Source organism: Crotalus tigris, unplaced genomic scaffold, assembly GCF_016545835.1.
Source record: "Crotalus tigris isolate CLP2741 ecotype Arizona unplaced genomic scaffold, ASM1654583v1 scf7180000024153.1733885, whole genome shotgun sequence".
Lineage (NCBI taxonomy): Eukaryota > Metazoa > Chordata > Lepidosauria > Squamata > Viperidae > Crotalus > Crotalus tigris.
In genome coordinates, this window is record NW_024100414.1 from 251,435 (window position 1) to 273,087 (window position 21,653).

Below are 21,653 nucleotides of genomic sequence, written 5' to 3' on the forward strand. Positions count from 1 at the left end.
GCTCTTTTGAGGCCGGGCTTCGCGGACGGTTATCGCGCCCCCCACAGGGGAAGAATGAAAGAGCCAGTTCACGTATCCACAAAGTGTTTCTATGATCAGTAAGGGAGAAAACGTCGTTGGGCGCTCTTGCCCCCCTCCTCTATGCTTCCTCTGCAGAGAGGTGGAAGTGGTATAAGAGCCGGAAGTTGGGGCAAGCGGCATGTTTGCCTGCTAGGAGAAAGCCGGGGGTCTTCGCGTGCTGGCCTCCCTGGGGAGGATCTTGAGTGGGGGGCGAGCCTAAAGACCGGCGGCATGCAAGTCTCACTAGTTGCAATTTTTTTTTAATGTTTGCAATTAATGTTTGCAATTTATATTTGCAGATCCAGCCTTAAAATCCCAGGATTGCAAATCGAGCATTGCAGTTGCAAATTGAGCGCTTGCCATTCAGGGTTGTAAAGCCAGCAACTGCCATTCAGGTTTGCAAATGGAGTTTTGCAGCATAGGGTTTTGTCTAAAGGAGAAACGGCCACGAACAATTCCTTCCTTCCTTCCTTCCTTCCTTTTTTTTAGAATTTATGATCAGATTTCTTGTGACTTCAAACAGTCGCTAAATGAACTGCTTTAAATCAAGGGCTGCCTGTAATTCAGCATTTACAGATCACAACATTTAGAAATAATTCAGGATGGTGCCGGGTGTTCAGATTTGGAAAGCAAGAGAAAGCCGCTTTGGGGTTGAAATATTTGGGGGTGCATACCCTTCTGCTTGTACCGCTGATGGGAGTTGTAGTCCGGAGACACCCTGAGAGCATCTGGAGGCTTTATAGGATAGCTTGGGATATTCCCTGTGTGACTGTAATCTGATTTTTCTTTGTATTCCTTTAAATTCTGGGAGTTTTGTTACTGTTTCAAGCTTAGCGGTTGGTGTTTAAGTCCTCTTTTAGATACATTGGAGTCCTTAATATGTTTTGATGTTTGCTTATCCTTGCATAGCAATTCAAAACTGGTCTGATAATGCTGGCAACATTTAAACTCTTTTGTCTGTTTATGTTTACGTGGTGGCCTCTCCAGAGCAGTTTATAGTAGAAACAGTTCTTCTGCCTCTGCAGGCGTGTAAGCATTCAGAGCTTCCAACTGCATTCAGACTAGGAAGGAGGGTTTCCTTAACCTTCTGTTTTCCCATCTTGATAGCTCTAGGAGGGGTGGACTTCAACTCCCAGAATTCCCGAGCCACCATGCTTAAAATCTCCAAAGTTCTTCCTTTCTGGCTTTATGGATATTATAGAAGGACAAGTAGATCTTAGGACCATTTTTAAAACAAAGGTTCAAAGCTGTCTGTCCCAAATTCCGAATCAGGCGCTCCAATGGACGAGATGACTTAATGCAATTCCTTCAGATTTGCAACGGCACTGGAAAAAAGTGACTTTCACACTTATGACCGCTGCCGCATCCCCAGGGTCAGGTGATTTACATTTGGACACTTGGCAACTGACTCGTATTTACGACGGTTGCAGCGTCCCGGGGGGGGTGTCATGTCATCCCCTTTGGCGACCTTCTGACAAGCAAAATCAACCCGGGAAGCCGGATTCACGTAACAGCCGCGTCACTCCCTTAACAACTGCAGTGATTCACTTAAGAACCCTGGCAAGGATGGTCGTAAGATGGGGCAAAATTCACTTAACGAATGTTCTCCCTTAGGAGCAGAAATTTGGGGCTGGCATGTTGTCATAAGCCGAGGGCTACTTGTGATTTATTTATTTATTTTTTAGGCTCCCTCTGGGTGATGAGTTTTCACTTATCTCTCTCCTTGCTTTTTAAGCAGAATGATGAACGAGCTGGATATGGTGCTGGTAGAGAACACGCAAGAGTCCAGCTACAAAAAGAAGACAAAGAAGTTACGGAAGCGCCATCGAGAAGAGCTCAGACAGCCAGTTGTGTCTTCTGATCTGTTATCCCATTCTTCCCAGGATACAGGAGACTCTCAGCCCAGCAGAAAAAAACATAAGAAGAAAAAATCCAGTACGGAAGCCACTGACTACCAGGCAGATACTTCCTGGGTCATCCCCGAGACTCAGCTGAGCGATGAGCCTGAAATAAACAATTTTGTGCCCAAGAAGAAGAAGAAGAAGATGAAACACAGACTTAAACAGGGTGGTGATGATGAGTTTTGGAGCCCACCAACTGAAAAAAAATCCAGAAAACCATCCCGAAAAGAGGACTTGGAAAATGGGGGTGGTGTGAAGGATGATGAATTTTGGAACCTATCAACTCCCAAAAAATCCAGAAAACTGTCCCAGAATGAGGACTTGGAAAATGGGGGTGTTGTTGATGGGAATATGTCATCTCTTAAGAAGAAGAATAAAAAGAAGAAGAGGAAACGAAGGGAGGATGTTGATGTCTCTGATGGACCTGCGAAAGAGAAGGTTGAGGCCACAAGTTCCCAACAAGAGGATCAGGTGGACCTCAACGAAACAATAGACACGCAGATGGACCTCTTTGCCTCCTCACCTTTATCCTTCTCAGAGAGAGCACAACTGGACCTTCTCCAGGGGAATGGTCAAGAAGGAACCCATTCTCCCACTGCTGAGGATTCCGATGCTACTCAGATGGACCTGGAGACGGAACAGAAGCAACCTCAATCACCGTCAAAATTGTCCACCTCAGAAGTAAACACCAAGTAAGTTCTTCTGGTACCTCTTGATTGTCGTCATCTAGATTAGAAGAGGTGGTAGAACTTTGGGGTTTGGAAAGTGTCCTTTGGGAGTTTCTGGTGCAACAAAAACGGTGGTGGACCTAAACTTCATCGGCCTCGGGCATGTTCAAGACAGAGGAGTGGAGGTTTCGCTCTTTCACTAACCTCTAGTCCCGGTGTCTTCAAACTTGGCCCTTTTATGACTTGTGGACTTCAACTCCCAGAATTCCTCAAGTCAGGTTTTTTGGGGGCAAGATGGTGACATTGTAAAACTTAGAGGGTTGTAAAGCACCGTGAAACGGTATATAAATCTAAGTGCTATTGCTATCATGTTTAGAGGCCTAGCCCAGGGAGCGTTCAGCCATGCTGCAGATGGATGGATGGACGGACGGGATGACAGACAGAGAAAGATGATGGATGGATGGATGGATGATGGGATGGGATGACAGAGAAAGATGATGAATGGATGGATGGACGGACAGATGGGATGACAGACAGAGAAAGATGATGGATGGATGGATGGACGGATGATGGGATGTCAGAAAGAGAAAGATGATGGTGGATGGATGGTGGATGGATGGATGGGATGACAAAAAGATGAATGGATGGGATGACAGAGAAAGATGATGGATGGATGGGATGACAGAAAAAGTGGATGGATGGATATGGATGGATAGCTAGAGAGATAACCTTCAGATAGATGGATGAGATGACAGAAAAAGATACGTACATAGATACATACAGATACATAGATAACCTTTATTGTCATTTTTGGGCACAATGGCATACATTAAAAATGAAATTTAGTTGCTCTCAAAGTGTAACGCACATTTAAACATACTATCTACAACATATGTATAGACCTACACCCTTACACATAAGTAACATAATAATCACTGTCCTTCTTGAATACATTACGGAAGGAGGAAGCTTTACTGTTCACAAAGTTAATATGTCCTGGAAGGGGGCAGCTGTGCTACATTTAAATAACTATTAATGCCCGATTTTGATCTCCCAACAGGTTGGGTCAATCCCAAACGGGTAGGAAACTGCGATCGTCACGCAAACGGCCCCCTTCCGAAACAGATTCCGTAGATGAAGTGAGGGACTTCAGTGTTCTGAATAAGGAACAACTGGCGGATGCCCGAAAAGAACTAGAGGAATTCCTCCCTCGTGCGAAGACTTTGTCGGATGAGGCGATCAGGAAACTGGCTATACGGGATCTACCCAGGTTTCGGGAATTTAAGAAAAAAGGTGCATGTCTGAAAGCAACCAGTTTAAACACTGGAGTGTAAACAATCTCTAGGCAAGATAATACCTTGTTGTTGTTGCGTATTAAAATCATAGAATGGTATTACTTGTGTCTTGTTATAGTACAGGTGGTCCTCAATTTACAGCCAAATTTTGAACCCAAATTTTAATTTGCTAAGCGAGAAAAGAGGGCTAGCCGATTGCGAAGCTAGTCTGAAATTTTCTTGGGAGACGTTATTTGATTCTCCGGTTTCCATCTCACAGGGCTGAAGGTGAAATTCGGCGTCTTCTCCCAAGCGGAAAACGACTTATTGGTAGAGAACATGGCAGCCTTTTTGGAAATAAGCGGGGTCGACACGGCGGAAAAGCTGCTGTTCTCGCACCGGTTCCCAGCGGAGGAAGCAGAAATCAAGAGGCTGAAGTTGAAGTATTCATTTTGCGAGAGAATCGGTGAGTTTTGGCCAACTTCCTTCCCTCCATAAGCAGAAGGAGCTCCCCCCAAAGAGGTGCCCAGCCAGGTGTCATTAGGCTAGTCAAACGTTATTCCTAACAAAAAATAATTCTGGCTTAAAAGTCTGTTTGTTTTTTTTAGATGTCGTTCTTGTTTCCCTGGTTGGTTCAGGTCGTTTGTGCGAGTCCTAAACGTGGTTCTAATCCTTCCGTCGTTTTGCCCACAGCTCGGGGTATCGCTCGGCCCTGGAGACTGGTGTATTACCGGGCCAGGAAAATATTTGATCCTCAGAATTATAATGGATGGTAAGAAAAGAAATACATACATACATACATACATACATACATACATACATACATATCTTATTCTTTAGTAGAAGTCACCGTGGAAATTTTCTGTAGGAGAGAGATGATGTTACCTAGTTGGGTCATGAAACGTCTGCAAAAAAACAAGCAAGCTCAGAGAGCAACATTTCTCCTCCTCCACCACCTTCCTAAAAAAAAACCTCTTCTAGCACTGATGATGTCCCCTAGTTGGGTAATGAAACGTCTACAAGAAAATAACCAAACTCAGAGAGCACCAAGAACCTCACAGTTCTCTTCCTCCTCCTTACAAACCTCACTCCCTTCTAGCACTGATGACGTTACCTAGTTGGGCCATGAAACGTCTGCAAGAAAACCAGCCAGCTCAGAGAGCACCCAGGACCCCCACAGTTCAACCCTGAAGCCACAAAGATTCCCCTTTATTAATAAGATTTTCCCTTTTTCAATTCAAGCTCCTCTCACGGCGAAGCAACTGCTTTAACTCTCCTGACGTCTTTTTCAGGTACACAAAGGAAGAGAAGAAGCAGCTTTTTAAGTATCACGCCATGTATGGAAATAGATGGAAAAAAATCTCGGGGCTCATGAACCGAAGCAGTCACTCGATTGCCTTGAAATATAACGAGATGGTAGAGGGTAGGTTGATATCTGTCCTCCCCCACTCCAATTCCCTCCAACCCCCTCTTCTAAATTCCAGATTCCCCACACAGGAAGTCCTTGACTTACAGCCATTCGTTTAGTGACCGTTCAAACTTACAACAGCACTGAAAAAAAATGACTTAGGACCATTTTTCACACTTACAACCCCAGGGTCATGTGATCAGCAGTCGGACCCTCGGCAACTGGCTCGTATTTATGATGGTCGCAGCGTCCCGGGGTTGCGTGATCCCTTTTCACGACCTTCTGACAAAGCAAAGTCAATAGGGAAGCCAGATTCCTTGAACAAAGGTGTGACTAGCTTAATAATTGCGGCGATTCTCTTCACAACCGTGGCCAGGGAGGTCGTAAAATGGGGCAAAGGTCTCGCTTAGCAATGTCCACTTTTGGACTCCACTGCGGCCGTACGTCAGGACTGCCTGTCCTTGTCCTTCACACCAGTCGGGATCTGATGCATCCTGATCGTCATTTTCTGTCACCTCTTGTGTGTTGTGTGTGTGTGTCCAAATAACGTGTGCAGTCTTCAACACCGGCCCTTGGACTCCAGAAGAGACCGGGAGGCTCCTTCAGGCGCTCAGAGATATCCTGAGAACGAAAGTGAGCGGGCTGGATTCAGCCTTGGAGAAGAGGGACGGCGACGGGGCGCTCACCCTTCTGCGAGAAAATCTCTACAAGAACATTGGCTGGGTGAAAGTGGCAGCCAAGGTGGAGACCCGCAACTGGAGTCAGTGTAAAAAGAAATGGTGAGGTTTCGCGGGATGTGGGATCCAGGCCTCGAACAAGGATAACCCAAGGAACAATGTCCCCCTTTTTAATGTGTGTTGAGTGTAACCAGAGATCAACTTTCGTCAAGATGGACAGCCCTGTCTGTCCACAGTAACCCAAAAGGTGGGGTTGTGGACGGAGCAGGGGGTGGGGCCAGTTTTTGGGCACTCAGTCTCTAAAAGGTTCGCCATCACTGGCATAAGCCCTCAGGACCTCCCTCATCCTGGCTGGGCAGTGCCCCCTCTGGATTTTGCATAGAGCAGATGGGCCATTGAAGAAAGGCAGGCAGAACCCGGGTGGGAGTCAAGCGAGCAATCAGCCTGGAATCATTACGTTCCCACAAGCGGTCTAAGTCGAACCGCTCTTGAATTCTGTTCATTCTTTTCCAGGGCTGATTGAGCGTTGATCAATGAATTGGCTAAACTGTTGTGCATGGGCCTGAGTAATACATCAATTTAACTGGAACGTAATGGCTGGTCTCGATTCGTCAGGATTACTACTGCTTGTAATCACTCCCTTTTCTTCCTTTTTGAAGGATGTCGATCCTAACGAAGAAAATGACGGGGAAATCGCGGCTCAGCGGCTTGAACAACTTGCAGTTTAAGATCGATCTGATTGAAAGGTGCTAAAAGAGTTTGTGTTGCAGGGTATTTCTCAATATTTTTATTTAAAGCAAACGTTCGTGTGGGTGTTGTTTTTTTTAAAAAGGGGGATAATGCCTATCAATTGACAGGTGACCATTGGAGATGTACAATTCATGCTTGAGATAACGTTAATAAAATATTAAAGCAGGAGTCGTCATCGTGAACTTGGACGGAGAACTGTTCCGTCTTGATGTAACTTTTTTTTAAGTCGACGCATTAACGAAGGTTTTGTCTTGCGGAATTTCAGATTGTACGAACTGAACGTTGCTGACACCAGTGAAGTTGATTGGGAACAGATCGCCGGCGCTATTGGGTAAATAGCTAGAATAAGTCTCAAAGAATCAATAAGCTCACCGCTAATTTTATGGCTGTCCCAAGCCTACATCGCCAATAAAAAGCGTTCGAAAATTTAAAAAACGAAGACGAGATAATATTTGACGATTGGTGGTGAATTATCAGTAGCCTGCAGTTTTTTTCTTCTTTTTGTCCATCTGCTGGCCTCTTTGTGACTTGTTTTTTTTAAACCTTTCTCATTCCTCCCAGGAACGCTCCTCCAGAATATGTCCAAAGCAGATATTACCGACTCAAGTCATCGCATGTTCCTTTCTGGTATGAGAAGACTTTCCCAGGTGAGTTTTTTTGGATCCTGTCGGCCTTGCAAAAAGATGAAGGAAATTCTGTTGCTGAACAGAAATGTCCTCTTTCTCTTTTCTGCCGGCTTCGAGACGGCTTACACGCCTATTGGTACAAGCGTGCAAAGCCCGATGGCTAAAATGTGGCTGAGACGCTGGTGGCAGCCCGTTTCAAATCCTCATTTCATTCCTGTTATTTGGAACGAAAACGGCTTAGAAATGATTGGTGTTATGAGGGGGGAGGGATCAGATAGTTTGGGGGAATTAATAATAGTAAAGTTGGAAGGGACCTTGGAGGTCATCTAGTCCAACCCCCTGCTCAGGCAGGAAATTGTATCAGAAGGTCGCAAAAGACCCTGGGACACTGTAACCGTCGTAAGTACGAGTCAGTTGCCAACTTCCAAGTTTTGCTCACGTGACCCTGGGGAGGCTGCACCGGTCGTTAAATGTAAAAAAACGGTCGTGCATCACATGGTAACTTGGACTGTCACTAAATGAATTGTTGTAAGTCGAGGACTGCCTGTACTTTATTGTAAAGCCATATTAACCAAATTCTGCCAGATTTCCCACCGTTGTCTTTACAGGCTGAGAATTTAAGGACGTTCTTTTCTGTTCTTCTTTCTCGGTCTGTTCTGCAGCCGCGGGCCCTGCAGCCCCTTATCTGATCCTTTTCCCGGCCAGCATCTCTCCACGCTGTCTTCCACGATTTGTTCTCACATACTCTTACAATCAGGCCCCATGTGGTTCCCCTTCCCAGAATCCTCATCCCTCCTTGGTGATCGTCCAGGCCATTGACCCAAATGTCCTGGTTCTTCCCTTAGAAATTATCGACTACCTGTTTGAAGAGACGCTGCCCGACTTGAAGAAAAACAGGAAGAGGATGATCCGAAGACGGAGGAATCCGCAGGAGGAAAAGAGCTGTAAGACGTCCTTCCGGTTCAATGACATTTTCCAGGATCTGCTGGAGGAGGAAGAGTTATCTTCGGAGGATGACAGCGAGGAAGTGACTGGAGAAACAAGTCAGGCCGATGGCTGAGATGCCACTGACCCTCTTCCTTAACAAATGCCACTGACGGGGAGCAGAGAAGGGAACATTCTGGATATTGTGGAATGGGGAAAGACCACGGGGGATTCTCCTTCGCTTCCTGCCTTTTTTTTTTTTTTTTAAGAGAGGAAAATAATATATAAATATATCTGACTTTTGATAGGCGCTGTTTCTGAGGTTTAGGAGAATGTTGGGTTCCACAGAAGGGAAAAACCCTGTTCGGGCTCGTGGCAGATTCTCCATTGCTGGCAAATGGATTTGCAAAGGTGTGGGATTCACACACACACACACCCCAAAAAGGGGGGGGGGATTAGGAAACTCCCCAAAGGACCCTAGAGCTGGTAGGATGGTGTTGACGTCTTCAAGCTGATATTCAATCCTTGGAAAAGGGAAGTCTCCGGGAGCTCAGCATGGTGCGATTGCCATTCTTCCAGGTTGTGTTAGCAACAGCATTTGTGCTGAAGTCACAAGTTCTGTTTTTTTGCTTTGTGTGTGTGTGTGAATCCTTACTCTTCTTAGAGGAACATTGGAGTATCTTCCCTCCATCAGCCATTTTTTCTCCCCAAGTGCCAAACTTCTCCGTCTTCCTCAAAAAGTCTCTTTTCTCAGGGCCAAATCTGGTGGTATTTCAAGCTTGCCTTTATTATGAGATTTGAGCCGTTAAATAACGCGTTTTTTTTTAACAGAACGTTGGCTTTTGCTGGGCAAACCAGCCAGGGATTTCAGGGCTGGTCCCAAGGGCAGGAAATCCTTGGCACAGACCAAAAAAAGAAAAAACATTTTCAAGTTAGGTGACGTTTTTTTCCCACCAAGTAGACAACAAGCCGACAATTCACCCCTCTTGAACTGAGCATGAGAAAATGTTCAGGACCAAAGTACACCAACATCCCATCCCAGAAGAGATTGGACAGCCATTTATCTGGAAAGGGATAGATAGGATCTCCTGTTTGAGGGGGAGGTTGGATTAGAAACCTCCCAAGATCCAACAACTTGTGTTATTCTGAATTGGGGATATCCCGTCTTGCCTTACTTAAATCCTCTTTCCAGAACTGTTGCAGTCTCTTGCTAAGAAAAAAGCAGCTGATTTCTCTTTCTGAAGTTAATAATAACAATAATAATAAAGTTGGAAGGGACCTTGGAGGTCATCTAGTCCAACCCCCTGCTCAGGCAGGAAACCCTATACCCTTTCGGACAAATGGCGGTCCAGTCTCTTCTTAAAAACTTCCAGTGTTGGAGCATTCACTGCTTCTGGAGGCAGGTTGTTTCAAAAAGGCGGAGATGATCTTTAAAAAGCCCTCAAAAAACCATCTCCGCATTCAAACGACGCAGCATGCGTGGATGAATAAAATCCCAAATTTTATTTAAAAGAATAAGGCATTCTCATTTCCAGAAATGGCTCAATGAAACTCTTCATCTTCCTCAGCCTTGGAAACAGAGGGATCTTGTTCCGTTCTGATGGTGCCTTCAAAAAAACAGATCGCCAAGTTTTTAATATTACTGCGCAGATTAATTTAGACGCTGCAAAAACCTGTCCTTGGTCCATCTCATGCTGAGAAAGTAGGAGAGAACGGATGCTATACAATTGCACAAGACAATGGGGTTCTTCCATGATTGGGTCCTATTTTTTTTGTCTTTGGAATGTATAAAGTATTTTATTTTATCAAAAGGTTTTTTTTTTTCCTGATGGCTTCAAACGATTTGTACCATGGGGTTTTCAATAAAAAAAATTTAAATAAAAAAGATTGTCTCATCTTTCATCCTTTCTTGCTGTTTTGATGGACGTCTCTGAAGCCAACTGGTTGACTTTGACCAATCACCAGGAGGCAGGCAGTTCTAGCCCCGCCCTTAGGTATGAAAACTGGCTGGCTGACTCGCTCTCCGCCTAGCCAACCTCGCAGGGTTTTTTTTTTTTAGTCAGGGAAAAAGAGAATGAGACCGAGGAAGGAGCATCACCCCCCTTGCATTTCAAAACAACAAACGTGGAATTAAAAATGTCCCGGATAAATAAATAAGGCGACTCCCCATTGCTCATCAGTGGCGTCCTGGGCTTGGCACTTTTTTCTTTAAAAAAGAAAAGTAGAGACACTCATTGTGCAAGGAAAGAAAGAAGGTGCGTGCTAAATGCATTCATTGCATGCTTCCCCCCCCAAAAAAAAGGGAGGGGGCCCAGACAGACAAGTTTGCCTCTTGCTCCAAAGCAAACAAGCGCAACCAAGCCAGATAGCTCCGGATTTGACTTTTATTGACAAGCCTGTGGTTGGCTGGCTATGCTGGTGACCAAGATGCTTTTGTGTACATTCAGTTGGATGGAAGTTGCTCTCTGAACAGTGTTAGCATTCTGGTTGCCGTAACAACCAGCCTCTCCATTTCCCGGCTGAGGGGGAGCCTCGCAACTGGACCGAGGGACTTGATGCAACAAGAGCCGTGGACCGGCTGAATTTTCACTCTGCTGGGCCCGACAATCTTGTTTCTCCCCTCAAAGGGTCCTGCCAGGCTCAGAAGAGGGGGCGGTCCCCCTTGTTTCTCCCCCAGTCCTTGGCAGGCCCCCTCCTCTCCCGAGTGGTACCTCCCTCAGGGGTTGGGACCCAGGAGCACCTCTCTGGCTTGCACAGGAGACACCTGGAGAGGAGCAGCGGATGGCTGCCGTGGCCGCTCCCACCGGGGCCAAAAATGCCCCCGCCAAGGTGGGCCTACCTCGCCGGCGTAGCGTCAGCCAGATCTGCCCACCGCCCCGGCGCCCTCTGACCCTGGCAGAGCTGCACCCTGGCTGTGAGAACGAACGACTCGGGGTGGCCAGGGAAAGCATGCTGCAGAACCACCTCATCGCCAAGGTGAGCGGACCCGGGCAGGGAGGAAGGAAGGAAAGAAGGAAGGAGATGGGAATGTCTGGGAGGGAGGGAGGGAGGAGGGAAGGAAGGAAGGAGAAAGGAAGAAGGAGCATTAGAAAAAAAGAAGGAAGGAGAGTCATGGGAAGAAGTAAAAAGGAAGGAAGGAAGGAAGGAAGGAAGGAAGGAAGGAAGGAAGGAAAGAGATGGGAATGTGACGGAGGAAGGGAGGGAGGAGGGAAGGAAGGAGAAAGGAAGAAGGAGCATTAGAAAAAAAGGAGAGTCATGGGAAGGAAGGAAGGAAAGAAGGAAGGAGATGGGAAAGTGAGGGAGGGAGAGGGAGGGAGGGAGGAAGGAAGGAGAAAGGAAGAAAGAGCATTAGAAAGAAAAAGAAGGAGGAGAGACTCGTGGGAAGAAGTAAATGGGAAGGAAGGAAGTAAAGCATGTGAGGGAAGGGCGAAGTAAAAGAGGGAGGGAGCAAGGAAAGAAGGAAAAGAGGGAAGGGAGGGAGGAAAGGAAGGAAGGTGAATTAGAAAGGAAAGGGAGAGGAAAGGAAAAGGACTAAGAAAACGGTGGATCTCTGGATGCTGCCGTATCCCCTGACCTCTGTCCAATTTGGCTGAGGCCAATGCGATTTGGAACGGAACGCCCATCGACTCCAAACTACACATTCTCCCAAGTGATCATAATTGTGTTTTTTTTAAGATGCGTGCTCTACGAATTGTAAAGCAGAGCTGGGAGGGGGGGGGACAGAGGCTTATCAGTCAGAGGGGTCTCTGCCCTCCCATGCCCTATAGCCAGCATGGAGGATGATGGGAGGGGTAGTCCCAAGCCTCAAGCGGAGCAAATCAATCCATCAACGCTGCAACCTGCCCGCAGCTCAGGAAAGTTGCCATGAACTGGCAAGGCTTTTTGGCCCAAGATAAAACCCGAACTTTGAACGGTGGGGAAAGGAACGGGTTACCTTGTTTGGACACTAGAGGGCAGCACGGAATGCTACAATCTCCTGCCTGCTGCTGGGAACAGCTGATCCCAACTCTCTCCAGGGCTGTTGGAACTACAACACCCAGAATTCCCAGTAGGATACTCATGGGGACTTCTGGGAACTGTGCTCCCCATGCCTTTGGAAAGCCGAAGAGGGGAGAATGTGTCTTGAAACAGAGAAGGGAAGACGCAGTTTTTGTTTTTTTTGGTTGTGCCAAGTTCTGTAACAATTGTCTTTCATTGAATACTTGGTATTGAAGAACGTTAGTCAATAGTAAAAGCAGTGCAGACTTAAGAAAGAGAAAAGAATAATGAAAAAGGATGAGTAGGTTAACAAAAAGGAAAAAGAAGGAAAAAAGTATAAAGAAGTGACTTTCGATCTTTAGAGCAGTTACACACAAAAAAATTGTCATCTCTTCCTCTTTAAGATTGCACCACAATTCTTCCCATATTTTACCTTTCTAATCATCAAAACTACTATATGTGTAATTGCACGATACACATACAATGGCAGGAATCTGGTTCTTAAAGCAGACTGTACAGGCAGTCCCAAATGTCTGTTGTTAAGTGGGTTTTGCCCCGTTTTAACGACCTTTTTTGCCCTAGCTTTTAAGTGAATCCCTGCGATTAGGAAGTTAGGAAGCCGGTTGTTAAATGAATCTGAGCTTCAGAAGGTCGCACAAGGGGATGACGTGACCCCGGGACGCTGCAACCGTCATAAATACGAGTCAGTTGCTGACCCAATGGGAATTTCTCCCTGGAAAATGTCATGTCTAGAGTGAAAAACAGAATCTCATTTGAGAAATCCTTAAATACATAACAGTATAGTGTGTTGCGCACTTTTCTTTTCTGGCCACAAGAGGGCGGTCTCTCCCCGCTTTTCTTTTTCCAACCGTCTTTACAAGAGAAGCTTTTAGAAGTTGCTTCAGACGGGAGGGGGGAACTTTTTGGGGGGTGGGAACAGCCCCCCCCTTTGGTTTTTGATTGATGGGCCAGGGGCTCCTCTTCTAAAAAGAGAATTGACCCCAGAGAAAAGGCTAGGAGGAGACCATATTTTAATCAACCTTAACAGGGAGATTTGCCTTGTGTTCAGTAATCTCATTTCCTCCTGAGAAATTATAATGTAAGACATCATATTGCACTAATTTAAGAATTATTTTGAACTTCCTGATCTAGTGTATAGTTTTGGAATGGTTTATATTTGAATCTTTCTTTCTTTTTCTTTCTTTTTTCCTTCCTTCTTTCTTTCTCCCTCCCTCTTTCTTTCTCTCTCCCCCTCCCTCCCTCCCTCCCTCCCTCTTTCTTTCTTTCTTTCTTTCTTTCTTTCTTTCTTTCTTTTTCTTTTTGTCTCTAATCTCATCTCCCTTCCTCCTCCCTTCTTTCTTTCTTTCTTTCTTTCTTTCTTTCTTTCTTTCTTTCTTTCTTCTTTCTTTCTCCCTCCCTTTCTTTTTCTCTCCCTCTCTCCTTCTTTCTTTCTTTCTTTCTTTCTTTCTTTCTTTCTTTCTTTCTTTCTTTCTTTCTTTCTTTCTTTCTTCCTTTCCCTTTTGTCTCTAATCTCATTCCCCTCCCCCTCCTTCTCCCTTTCTCCTTCCTTCCTTCCTTCCTTCCTTCCTTCCTTCCTTCCTTCCTTCCTTCCTTCCTTCTGCCATCATTCCCCCAAGAGTTACTTTTTAATTTGCCCTTTTGCTTAACCCACAATATTTCGTTTCCATTCACCAAACAAAAACCAGGGGGCCCCAAGCGCGATCTCTGATGTCATGAATTATTCCCAGCCTGAAGATTTGTGCCCGCACGGCACCCACGCAGAGATTTCAAAATTTGGAGAAGGGCAAACATTTTGACAGATAGCAATGTTTTTGAGGACGGGTTGGCTTCCAAATCCAAATTAATCCATTATTAGAAACAAGAAAGTTATATTATGTCATATGGAAAATTCCATTTCAGATCAGCCAGTAGAAAATTATTAGTTATTATGGACGGCTGCTGTATCCACAAAATTGGGATAGATGACACGAGAGTCCGGTACAAAAATTGATTCCTGCTTTCCTGTGATTTAAACAATTGTTGTGCTTGTGTTGGACAAAAAGGGTGATAAATCAGCAGCTTTGTGCAAAGGTTGTGAAATCTGGGAGTATAAAATCTGTTTATACTCAAAAATCTCCAGAAACTATTAACTGGGTTTGTGCAACATCTTAAAATCCTAAAGTTGAGAGTCGTAAAACTTGATTGCTCTCTTCCCATAATACGCCATGCTAAAGCATAAGATTCTGGGGTTCCTATGTCACCCCACATGCAAAAGTGAACACGGCACTCACAAGTCTCCTTAAGTTGTCTCAGTTCCAACGTAGCCCATCGTAGCTTCTTTGGCACATCTGGATTTGAAGTGAGCATCGTAACTCTCCAGTTTTAAGTGAAATTTCCTGCCCTCTCCTTTCTGGGGGGCGGGTGCGGATGACAGCCTCTCTGATCCCTCTACCAAAAGGGAAAATGAAATAAATAAATATAGAACATAGTCACAGAACATAGAACCATTGGGCTGCAAAGGAGCTTGCAGGTCATCTAGTCCAACCCCCTGCTCAAGCAGGAAATCTTATACTAGTCCGGGCAAATGGCTGTCCAGTCTCTTCTTAAAAGTCTCCAGTGATGGAGCACCCACAACTTCTGGTGGCAAGCTGTTCCACTGGTGGATTGCCCTCACTGTTAGGAAGTTTCTCCTTAATTCCTGGATGTTTCTCCCCTTGATAAGCTTCCATATGGACTGTTGATGCAACCCAGGACTGCATTGGCTGGGGTTTTTTTTTTTTTTTTTTTTGGCAGCCGCAAAAAGCTGTGGTCGTAAGTTGAGAACTACCTGTAATTGTGAGAGGGATCTAGGAGTCCTAGTAAGTGGACAACCACTTAACTAGGCTGGCTCCTATTTAAGTGGTTGTCCACTAGGACTCCTAGATCCTTCTCACAACTGCGGGCTGTCCTCCACGTACCTGCGCAATTGAGTCCAAGATTTGCTAAGTGAGTTTCGCTCCGTTTTACGACACAGTTGTTTAGGATAAGTTGCCTTGGATAAGTTCGTTCACCCCATTGTTAAGTGAAGCTGGCTTCCCCATTGACTTTGCTTGTGCTTGTGGGGTACTTTTGTCTCCTCCCTCCTCCCCAAAAGGCTAAAACCTGGAGGAAAAAAAAGAGAGGGAGAGGTAGGAAGGAGGGGGGGGGAAGTTGAACGGGAGCAAAAGAATAGATGAAGGTCCATCTCTGGGAATCAGAGATCACCGGAGCGGATGAACCCAACGGATAAAATAGTTATTATCAGATTAGCCTTTGGCCCGTGAAAAGAACAGCCAGTCTTCTCGTTAGTTAGCATTTAGATAAGGTTGAAGCCCGGGCATCAATAGGCATCAAAGCTGAAATCCTTTGTGAAAGGATTAATTTCTTTAAGCAACACCACCATCCCGGCTCTCTTCTCATTAGTCGCTTGTTGCGTCCTTGGCGGGAAAACAGACACGAGAAGCAGCTGGAGTTCTCAGGTTCTTTTATTCAGCGTTCAGCTTACAGGAAGATGGCTTCAGCTCAGCCCAAACGCCTCGCAGCCCCTTATATAGGCAACTCCCGGGTAAAGGGGTTACTTTTCCCGCGCCAGCACCCGCGCATGCGCACGGCGCTGGCGACAGCCTGTCTGGTCCCGGGCAGCTTTGCACCTGCCCGGGACTGCCTGCAAACGCCCGAGCCGTTTGCAAAGGCTCGGGACATAACACCCCTTTCCCCCGGGCTAAAACTACTACCAACATACAGCATTTATTTTATATAACATTTTGCTCCCCAGTGCTCCCACTGTTTACTGGCCCTTGCCTTGCCAGCAATGTTATGTAGTCTTCTAGGTACTTGGGAGATTTCTTTGCTCTCTGTGACCTTCTTAGCTGTGGGTTACTGGCATAAGTCCCCTGACTGGAGGGAGGCGTGAGCCTATTCTCTCTATTGTGCCCTGGTGTCTTCCAAGGACTGTGCCCCGATGCCTGGCCTGCTTGCTTGCCCACCGGGCTCGTCAGGCCAGGGCTTCTGTTGCTTTGTGACCTGGTTGACCTGCCTAGCTGTAGACCCTCAGGCCCCTTGAAGTGATAGCCGCTGCTGGGCGTCTCTGTAGGACCTCCTAGGTCAGTCCAAGACCTGTCAGGAGGCTGTCCATTCCCTGAACCCCATTCTGTGTTTGGGCTCATGTGGGTTTCTGTACTCTCCCAAAACTCAGGTGTCCCCTGATTTGTGCTAGGGGTGTTGTAGTCGGGACTTGGTTCCTCGACTAGCTCTGTGTATGTTTGACCCTCTGTAGGATTTGGGGTAAGGTCAGGCCAACTTTGGGGATTGTGTGCCAGCTCTCTTGCGGGGAATGATTTGTTGGGATGCCCCCGGGTATCCTCCGTGACTGGAGTGCTGTGTGATATGTGTGGAAAGTGAGTATGCCCCCGGGGTGACTCCCTGGCTGGAGTAGGCGTGGATGCCTGTTGTGTGGGTAAGCTCCATGACTTCCTTTTCGGAGCAATTGCAGAATCTTGGGACGGGCCGTCTGTGGCTCCCTCAGTGGAGATGGGCAGTAACTCTTGCCCTTCCCTTTGCTCCAAAGGGTCCCCCTCCCCCCCTGGAAAAGACCCAGGAGTTTCAGCAGAAAAGTCCCGCCTAGAGCGGAGTTGGTCGATGTGCCGACGCAGGACACGACCGTTGTCCAGGGCAACCTCGTAGGAGAGAGGACCTGTGATCCTGGACACAGAAGCGGGGACCCATGTATGACCAGGCCCGTAATTGCGAGCCCAAACCGGGGCACCCACAAGTAGTTGTCTAGGTGCCCTAGGATGTGAGGTAGATGAAGGCAGTCTGTCCGGATGCAACCGGTCAAGTCTCGTAGTAAGTTGGCGCCCCCAACGAAGTTCAGCTGGACTTCTCCCTGTAGAAGTGGACGGTGTGGTGCGATAAGAAAGGAGAAAGTCAGCCAACCTGTGATGCCAGTCCCCGTAGGTGAGTCTCTTCAAGGCGTCCTTTGCGATGCGCACCATGCGTTCAGCCATACCGTTGGTGGACGGGTGAAAAGGCGCAGACGTGGCATGACGAATCAGGTTTGCCTGTAAGAAAGCTTGGAATTCGGAGGAGGTGAATTGAGGGCCGTTGTCGGACACGATGACATCTGGCAGCCCGTGTGCAGCAAAAATCCCCCTCAGTACCTGAATAGTCTTTGCAGTGGTGGTGGATGAGACAGGCACAACCTCAAGCCATTTTGAATGGCTGTCAACAAGGACCAAGAAGAACTGGCCCTGAAAGGGCCCAGCGTAGTCAATGTGCACCCTAGACCATGGGGACTGTGTTTCCTCCCATTTATGCACAGGAGCTTGGGGCATCTCTGGGCGAGATCGTTGGCACATGTGGCATGCGTGTACCTTAGCCTCAATATCTTTATCTAAAGCAGGCCACCACAAGTGGCTGCGTGCAAGAGCCTTCATACGAACAATGCCAGGATGACCCTCGTGGAGGGATTCTAAGACCCTAGTCCTCATTGAGGTGGGAATGACAACTCTGTTTCCCCAAAGCAAACAACCCTGAGAAAGGGACAATTCGTTCCTTTTGGACCAGAAACTCTGAAACTCAGGACTAGGGCAGTGCTCAGGCCACCCGGACAGGACCCAGGAGCGGACACGTGAAAGTGTGTGATCTGTACCTGTTTCAGCGGTAACATCCCTGGCACTAAGAGGAAGCTCGGGCAAGGCTTGGATTGATAGAATGTTGACAGCTGGCGCGGGTCAGCTTCTACTACTGGCAGAGGCAACCTACTGAGGCCATCAGCATGGCCCATTTCTTTCCCAGGCTTGTGGAGTAATGAAAAATCATATGCAGACAAAAAAATAGACCACCTAAGCATTCTAGGGGAAATGATGTGGGGAGTCTGCTTACGTGTGGTAAACAGTCCCAGCAGAGGCTTATGGTCAGTGAAGACCGTGAAATGCCTGCCATATAGAAAATCGTGGAATTTTTTAATTCCAGCAACAACAGCCAGAGCCTCCTGTCTATCTGAGCGTAGTTGCGCTCGGCAGAAGACAGTGTTCTGGAGTAGTATGCAATAGGAACCTGAGTTCCATCAGACCTGAGGTGACTCAGGACAGCTCCAACCCCGTAGGGGGATGCATCACAAGCGATGCACACAGGGAGAGACTCGTTGAAATGTGCAAGAACACTGTTAGAAGTGAGCAAGGCCTTGACTTCTTTAAAGCAAGCCTCATGCGCTTGTGACCACAGCCACACAGCCTGTTTGTCTAGTAGCCTGTGAAGAGGCTCAGCTACACTAGCTTTATGTGGAAGAAAAGAATTGTAGAAATTCAGGAGGCCTAGGAAGGCCTGAAGTTCGGCCTTAGACTTTGGCCTGGGTGCTTCTAAAATAGCAGTTAGTTTGGATTCAGCAGGATGAATCCCAGCAGCATCAATTTTGAATCCCAGAAATTCAGTAGAAGGCACCCCAATCTTGCATTTGTCTTTTCTGAGCTTGAGGCCTGATTCCTGAATCTTAACAGGACAGCCCTAAGTCTTTCAGCTAGAATGTGTGTGGAGTCTCCTGCAATCAAGACATCGTCAAAGTAGGGGCAGACCCCTGGTATACCTCGTAGTGTGTTTTCCATTACGCTTTGGAAAATCCCAGGAGCGACATTTACTCCAAACTGTAGCCTTTTTACTTTAAAGGCTCCCCTGTGGGTCACAATGGTCTGAGCTATGGCAGCATCATCATCAACAGGCAGCTGTTGATATGCTTGAGCTAGGTCAAGCTTTGCAAAAACACGCCCCCCCTTGAGAGAGGCCAGGATGTGACTGACCACAGGAACAGGATAGGCATGTTGCTGCAATGCCTTATTGAGTGTGCATTTGTAATCAGCACAAATGCGAATGTCCCCATTTGCCTTTAGAGGCGTGACAATGGGGGTCTCCCATGGGCTGGAATCAACAGGTTCTAGGATTCCTTGTTGGATTAGTTTGTCTAATTCAGTGTCAATCTTACTTTTTAAAGCAAAAGGGACCCTTCTTGCTTTAATCCTAATGGGAGTGACAGTGGGGTCTAGCTTTAAGGACACAGGTGGTCCTTTGAATGTGCCCAGCTGGGGGCTGAAAACATCTGCAAATTCTTTGCAGACTTCCTGTAGGTCGAGTGTTTGTAAGCTGTTGAGTCCTGTGACGTGTATCCCCAGGGCCTCAAAACAATCGAGTCCTATGAGACTCGTTCTTTCACCCCCTACTACTAACAAGTCTAGTGGACCTTCAAAACTCTTGTATTGCACGTTAAGGGTGGCCTCCCCCTTAACACACACTCTTGAGTTCTGAAAATCTGTTAATACAATATCAGAAGGCCTTAACTTGGCCTTAGACCCACTACTGGAACAAATCTTCCTAAATGTATGCAATGAAATGATGGACAGGGCAGACCCTGTGTCTAGTTCCATAGATAATGGAAACCCTTGTAGCTTCACGTTGAGTGACAGCTTTTTCTTCATGGGCTTGTGTGTGCCTGTCCTACAGATGTTTCTACGCGAAGCGCAAAAACCTACCCTATTCTGGCTGGGGACTCTGGTACCCTTCAGGCGTTCTTCTTGAGGTTGTGCCTTTCGTCGGCCCAGACACACAGCTGCAATGTGCCCTTGTTTGCCGCATGCACGGCAGGTAGCGGAGCGGAACTTGCAGTCGGTTCTCCTGTGGCGACCTCCACAGCCGATGCACTTGAGCGGAGCTGAAGAGCTTTCCTTCTGATTTTCTCCCTTCGCGGGGTGTAGACGGTCGACTTCTTCGTCCGGATCCTCCTCGGAGTTTCGTCGGACGTCTTCTTGGTGCACGGACGCACCCTCTGCACTGCTTGATCGGCCGCATGTTCTTGACGGCGCCGCCTGCTGCTTCTTCCGCGGTGGCTTCCCTTAAAGCGTCTTGGAAGGATAATTCTTCCTTAGCGAAAAGTCTCTGTTGTAGCTCTCGATGCCTCAACCCGCACACGAATCGGTCCCTCAGTCGTTCCTCGAGGTCCTTGAACTCGCAGGGCTTGGCGGCCTTCCGTAACGCGGCGATGTATTCCTTGACTGACTCACCGGACCGTTGATCCCTCTGCTCGAAGGTGTGGCGCCATGAGATAACGGACACCTTGGGGTGAAAGTGGTCCTTCAGCAGCTTCTTCAGGTCTGCGTAGCTTACAGACTCTACTGGAACAGGTGCTGCAAGGTTTTCTGCGATTTCGAAGGCGTCTTGGCCGCAAGCGCAAAGCAGGGTGGCAGCCTTCAAGCTATCTTCCCTCACTTGGTTTGCCTTGAAGTAGTTCTCCATTCTGGATACGTAGGACTCCCACCGCTCTGGATGTGAGACGTCGAATTCCGCAAGCCTTCCGATTTTCGCCATCTTCGGATCTTCAGGAGACGGGTCTATCAGCCAGCCTACCCCCGAATGCGCACTGGATTGGCGGGCAGCTGCTGAGTCAACACCGTTCCTCTTCCGCCGCTCAGGACTCCTTGGGTAAGCTTACACTTTTTCCTTTCCAGGTAGTGCAAGGCATCCCACCTTCGTCGCCAGTGTTGCGTCCTTGGCGGGAAAACAGACACGAGAAGCAGCTGGAGTTCTCAGGTTCTTTTATTCAGCGTTCAGCTTACAGGAAGATGGCTTCAGCTCAGCCCAAACGCCTCGCAGCCTCTTATATAGGCAACTCCCGGGTAAATGGGTTACTTTTCCCGCGCCAGCACCCGCGCATGCGCACGGCGCTGGCGACAGCCTGTCTGGTCCCGGGCAGCTTTGCACCTGCCCGGGACTGCCTGCAAACGCCCGAGCCGTTTGCAAAGGCTCGGGACATAACATCGCTCTTGTCATTCTCGATGTTAGATTGGAGATTATACCATTTAGGCTTTCGCCCACCACCTCTGGAAAAGAGAGAGAGAGGATTGAAGGCCTCATTCTTCGCCCAGCCAATACCAGGACGTCTCCCAGCCTAATTCTGCTTCATTTAAACTTCATCAACTTTTGCAATCAAGTGGAAAGATCTCTAAATAGGTTTCTCTCAGCTTTTCCCTTTCTGAGTTAATTTATTCCGGGTTTGTTTCTTTCTTTCTTTCTTTCTTTCTCTTTCCCCCTCCTTCCTCATCCCCCTTCTTCTTCTTCTTCTTCTTCTTCTTCTTCTTCTTCTTCTTCTTCTTCTTCTTCTTCTTCTTCTTCTTCTTCTTCTTCTTCTTCTTCTTCTTCTCCTCCTCCTCCTCCTCCTCCTCCTCCTCCTCCTTCTCCTCTTTTCCTTTCCTTCGTTCCCTCCTGATTATCTTTCTAATTCCTCCCCCCCCCTCTTTTTGCTCTCTTTCCCCTGATGTCTCGGAAAATGAGATTACAATATTTAAATGACTATGATAATCAATGCGGGGACCCGGAGCTGGGATT

At 47.2% G+C, this 21,653-nt stretch overlaps 2 protein-coding genes across 4 annotated transcripts in view; both read left to right on the forward strand.

The window, feature by feature from the left end:
• The first annotated feature begins 160 nt into the window (after window positions 1-160).
• Window positions 161-9,850, forward strand: TTF1 (transcription termination factor 1). 3 transcript variants are annotated; one of them, XM_039323010.1, is made up of 11 exons: window positions 161-293; window positions 1,799-2,653; window positions 3,690-3,922; window positions 4,184-4,369; window positions 4,597-4,675; window positions 5,196-5,326; window positions 5,868-6,090; window positions 6,648-6,734; window positions 7,004-7,069; window positions 7,300-7,385; window positions 8,210-9,850. In XM_039323010.1, exons 2-11 carry the CDS (start codon window positions 1,800-1,802, stop codon window positions 8,422-8,424), a joined length of 2,160 nt encoding a protein of 719 aa, XP_039178944.1. In that variant the 5' UTR covers window positions 161-293; window position 1,799; the 3' UTR covers window positions 8,425-9,850. The 3 variants fall into 3 exon arrangements, 2 of the variants coding, with proteins under 2 accessions (XP_039178944.1, XP_039178945.1); XM_039323011.1 differs by having other exon boundaries at window positions 185-455; XR_005554247.1 differs by lacking the exon at window positions 8,210-9,850 and having other exon boundaries at window positions 6,648-6,759; window positions 7,300-7,370.
• A 1,044-nt stretch (window positions 9,851-10,894) lies between these two features.
• The window catches only part of CFAP77 (cilia and flagella associated protein 77), a 39,600-nt gene continuing 28,841 nt past the window's right edge, over window positions 10,895-21,653 (forward strand). Inside the window, exon 1 of the mRNA XM_039323013.1 lies at window positions 10,895-11,264. Coding sequence (XP_039178947.1) covers window positions 11,070-11,264 — 195 coding nt within the window. The 5' untranslated portion in view covers window positions 10,895-11,069. The remainder of the gene's footprint in view (window positions 11,265-21,653) is intronic.

What these genes read in the sequence shown, in the direction of transcription:
- TTF1 (XM_039323010.1), top strand. Translation starts at nt 1,800, where the DNA reads ATGATGAACGAGCTGGATATGGTGCTGGTAGAGAACACGCAAGAGTCC. An exon ending in CCTCAGAATTATAATGGATG is followed by an intron (nt 4,676 to 5,195) that starts GTAAGAAAAGAA and finishes CGTCTTTTTCAG; the next exon opens with GTACACAAAGGAAGAGAAGA. An exon ending in AAGATCGATCTGATTGAAAG is followed by an intron (nt 6,735 to 7,003) that starts GTGCTAAAAGAG and finishes GCGGAATTTCAG; the next exon opens with ATTGTACGAACTGAACGTTG.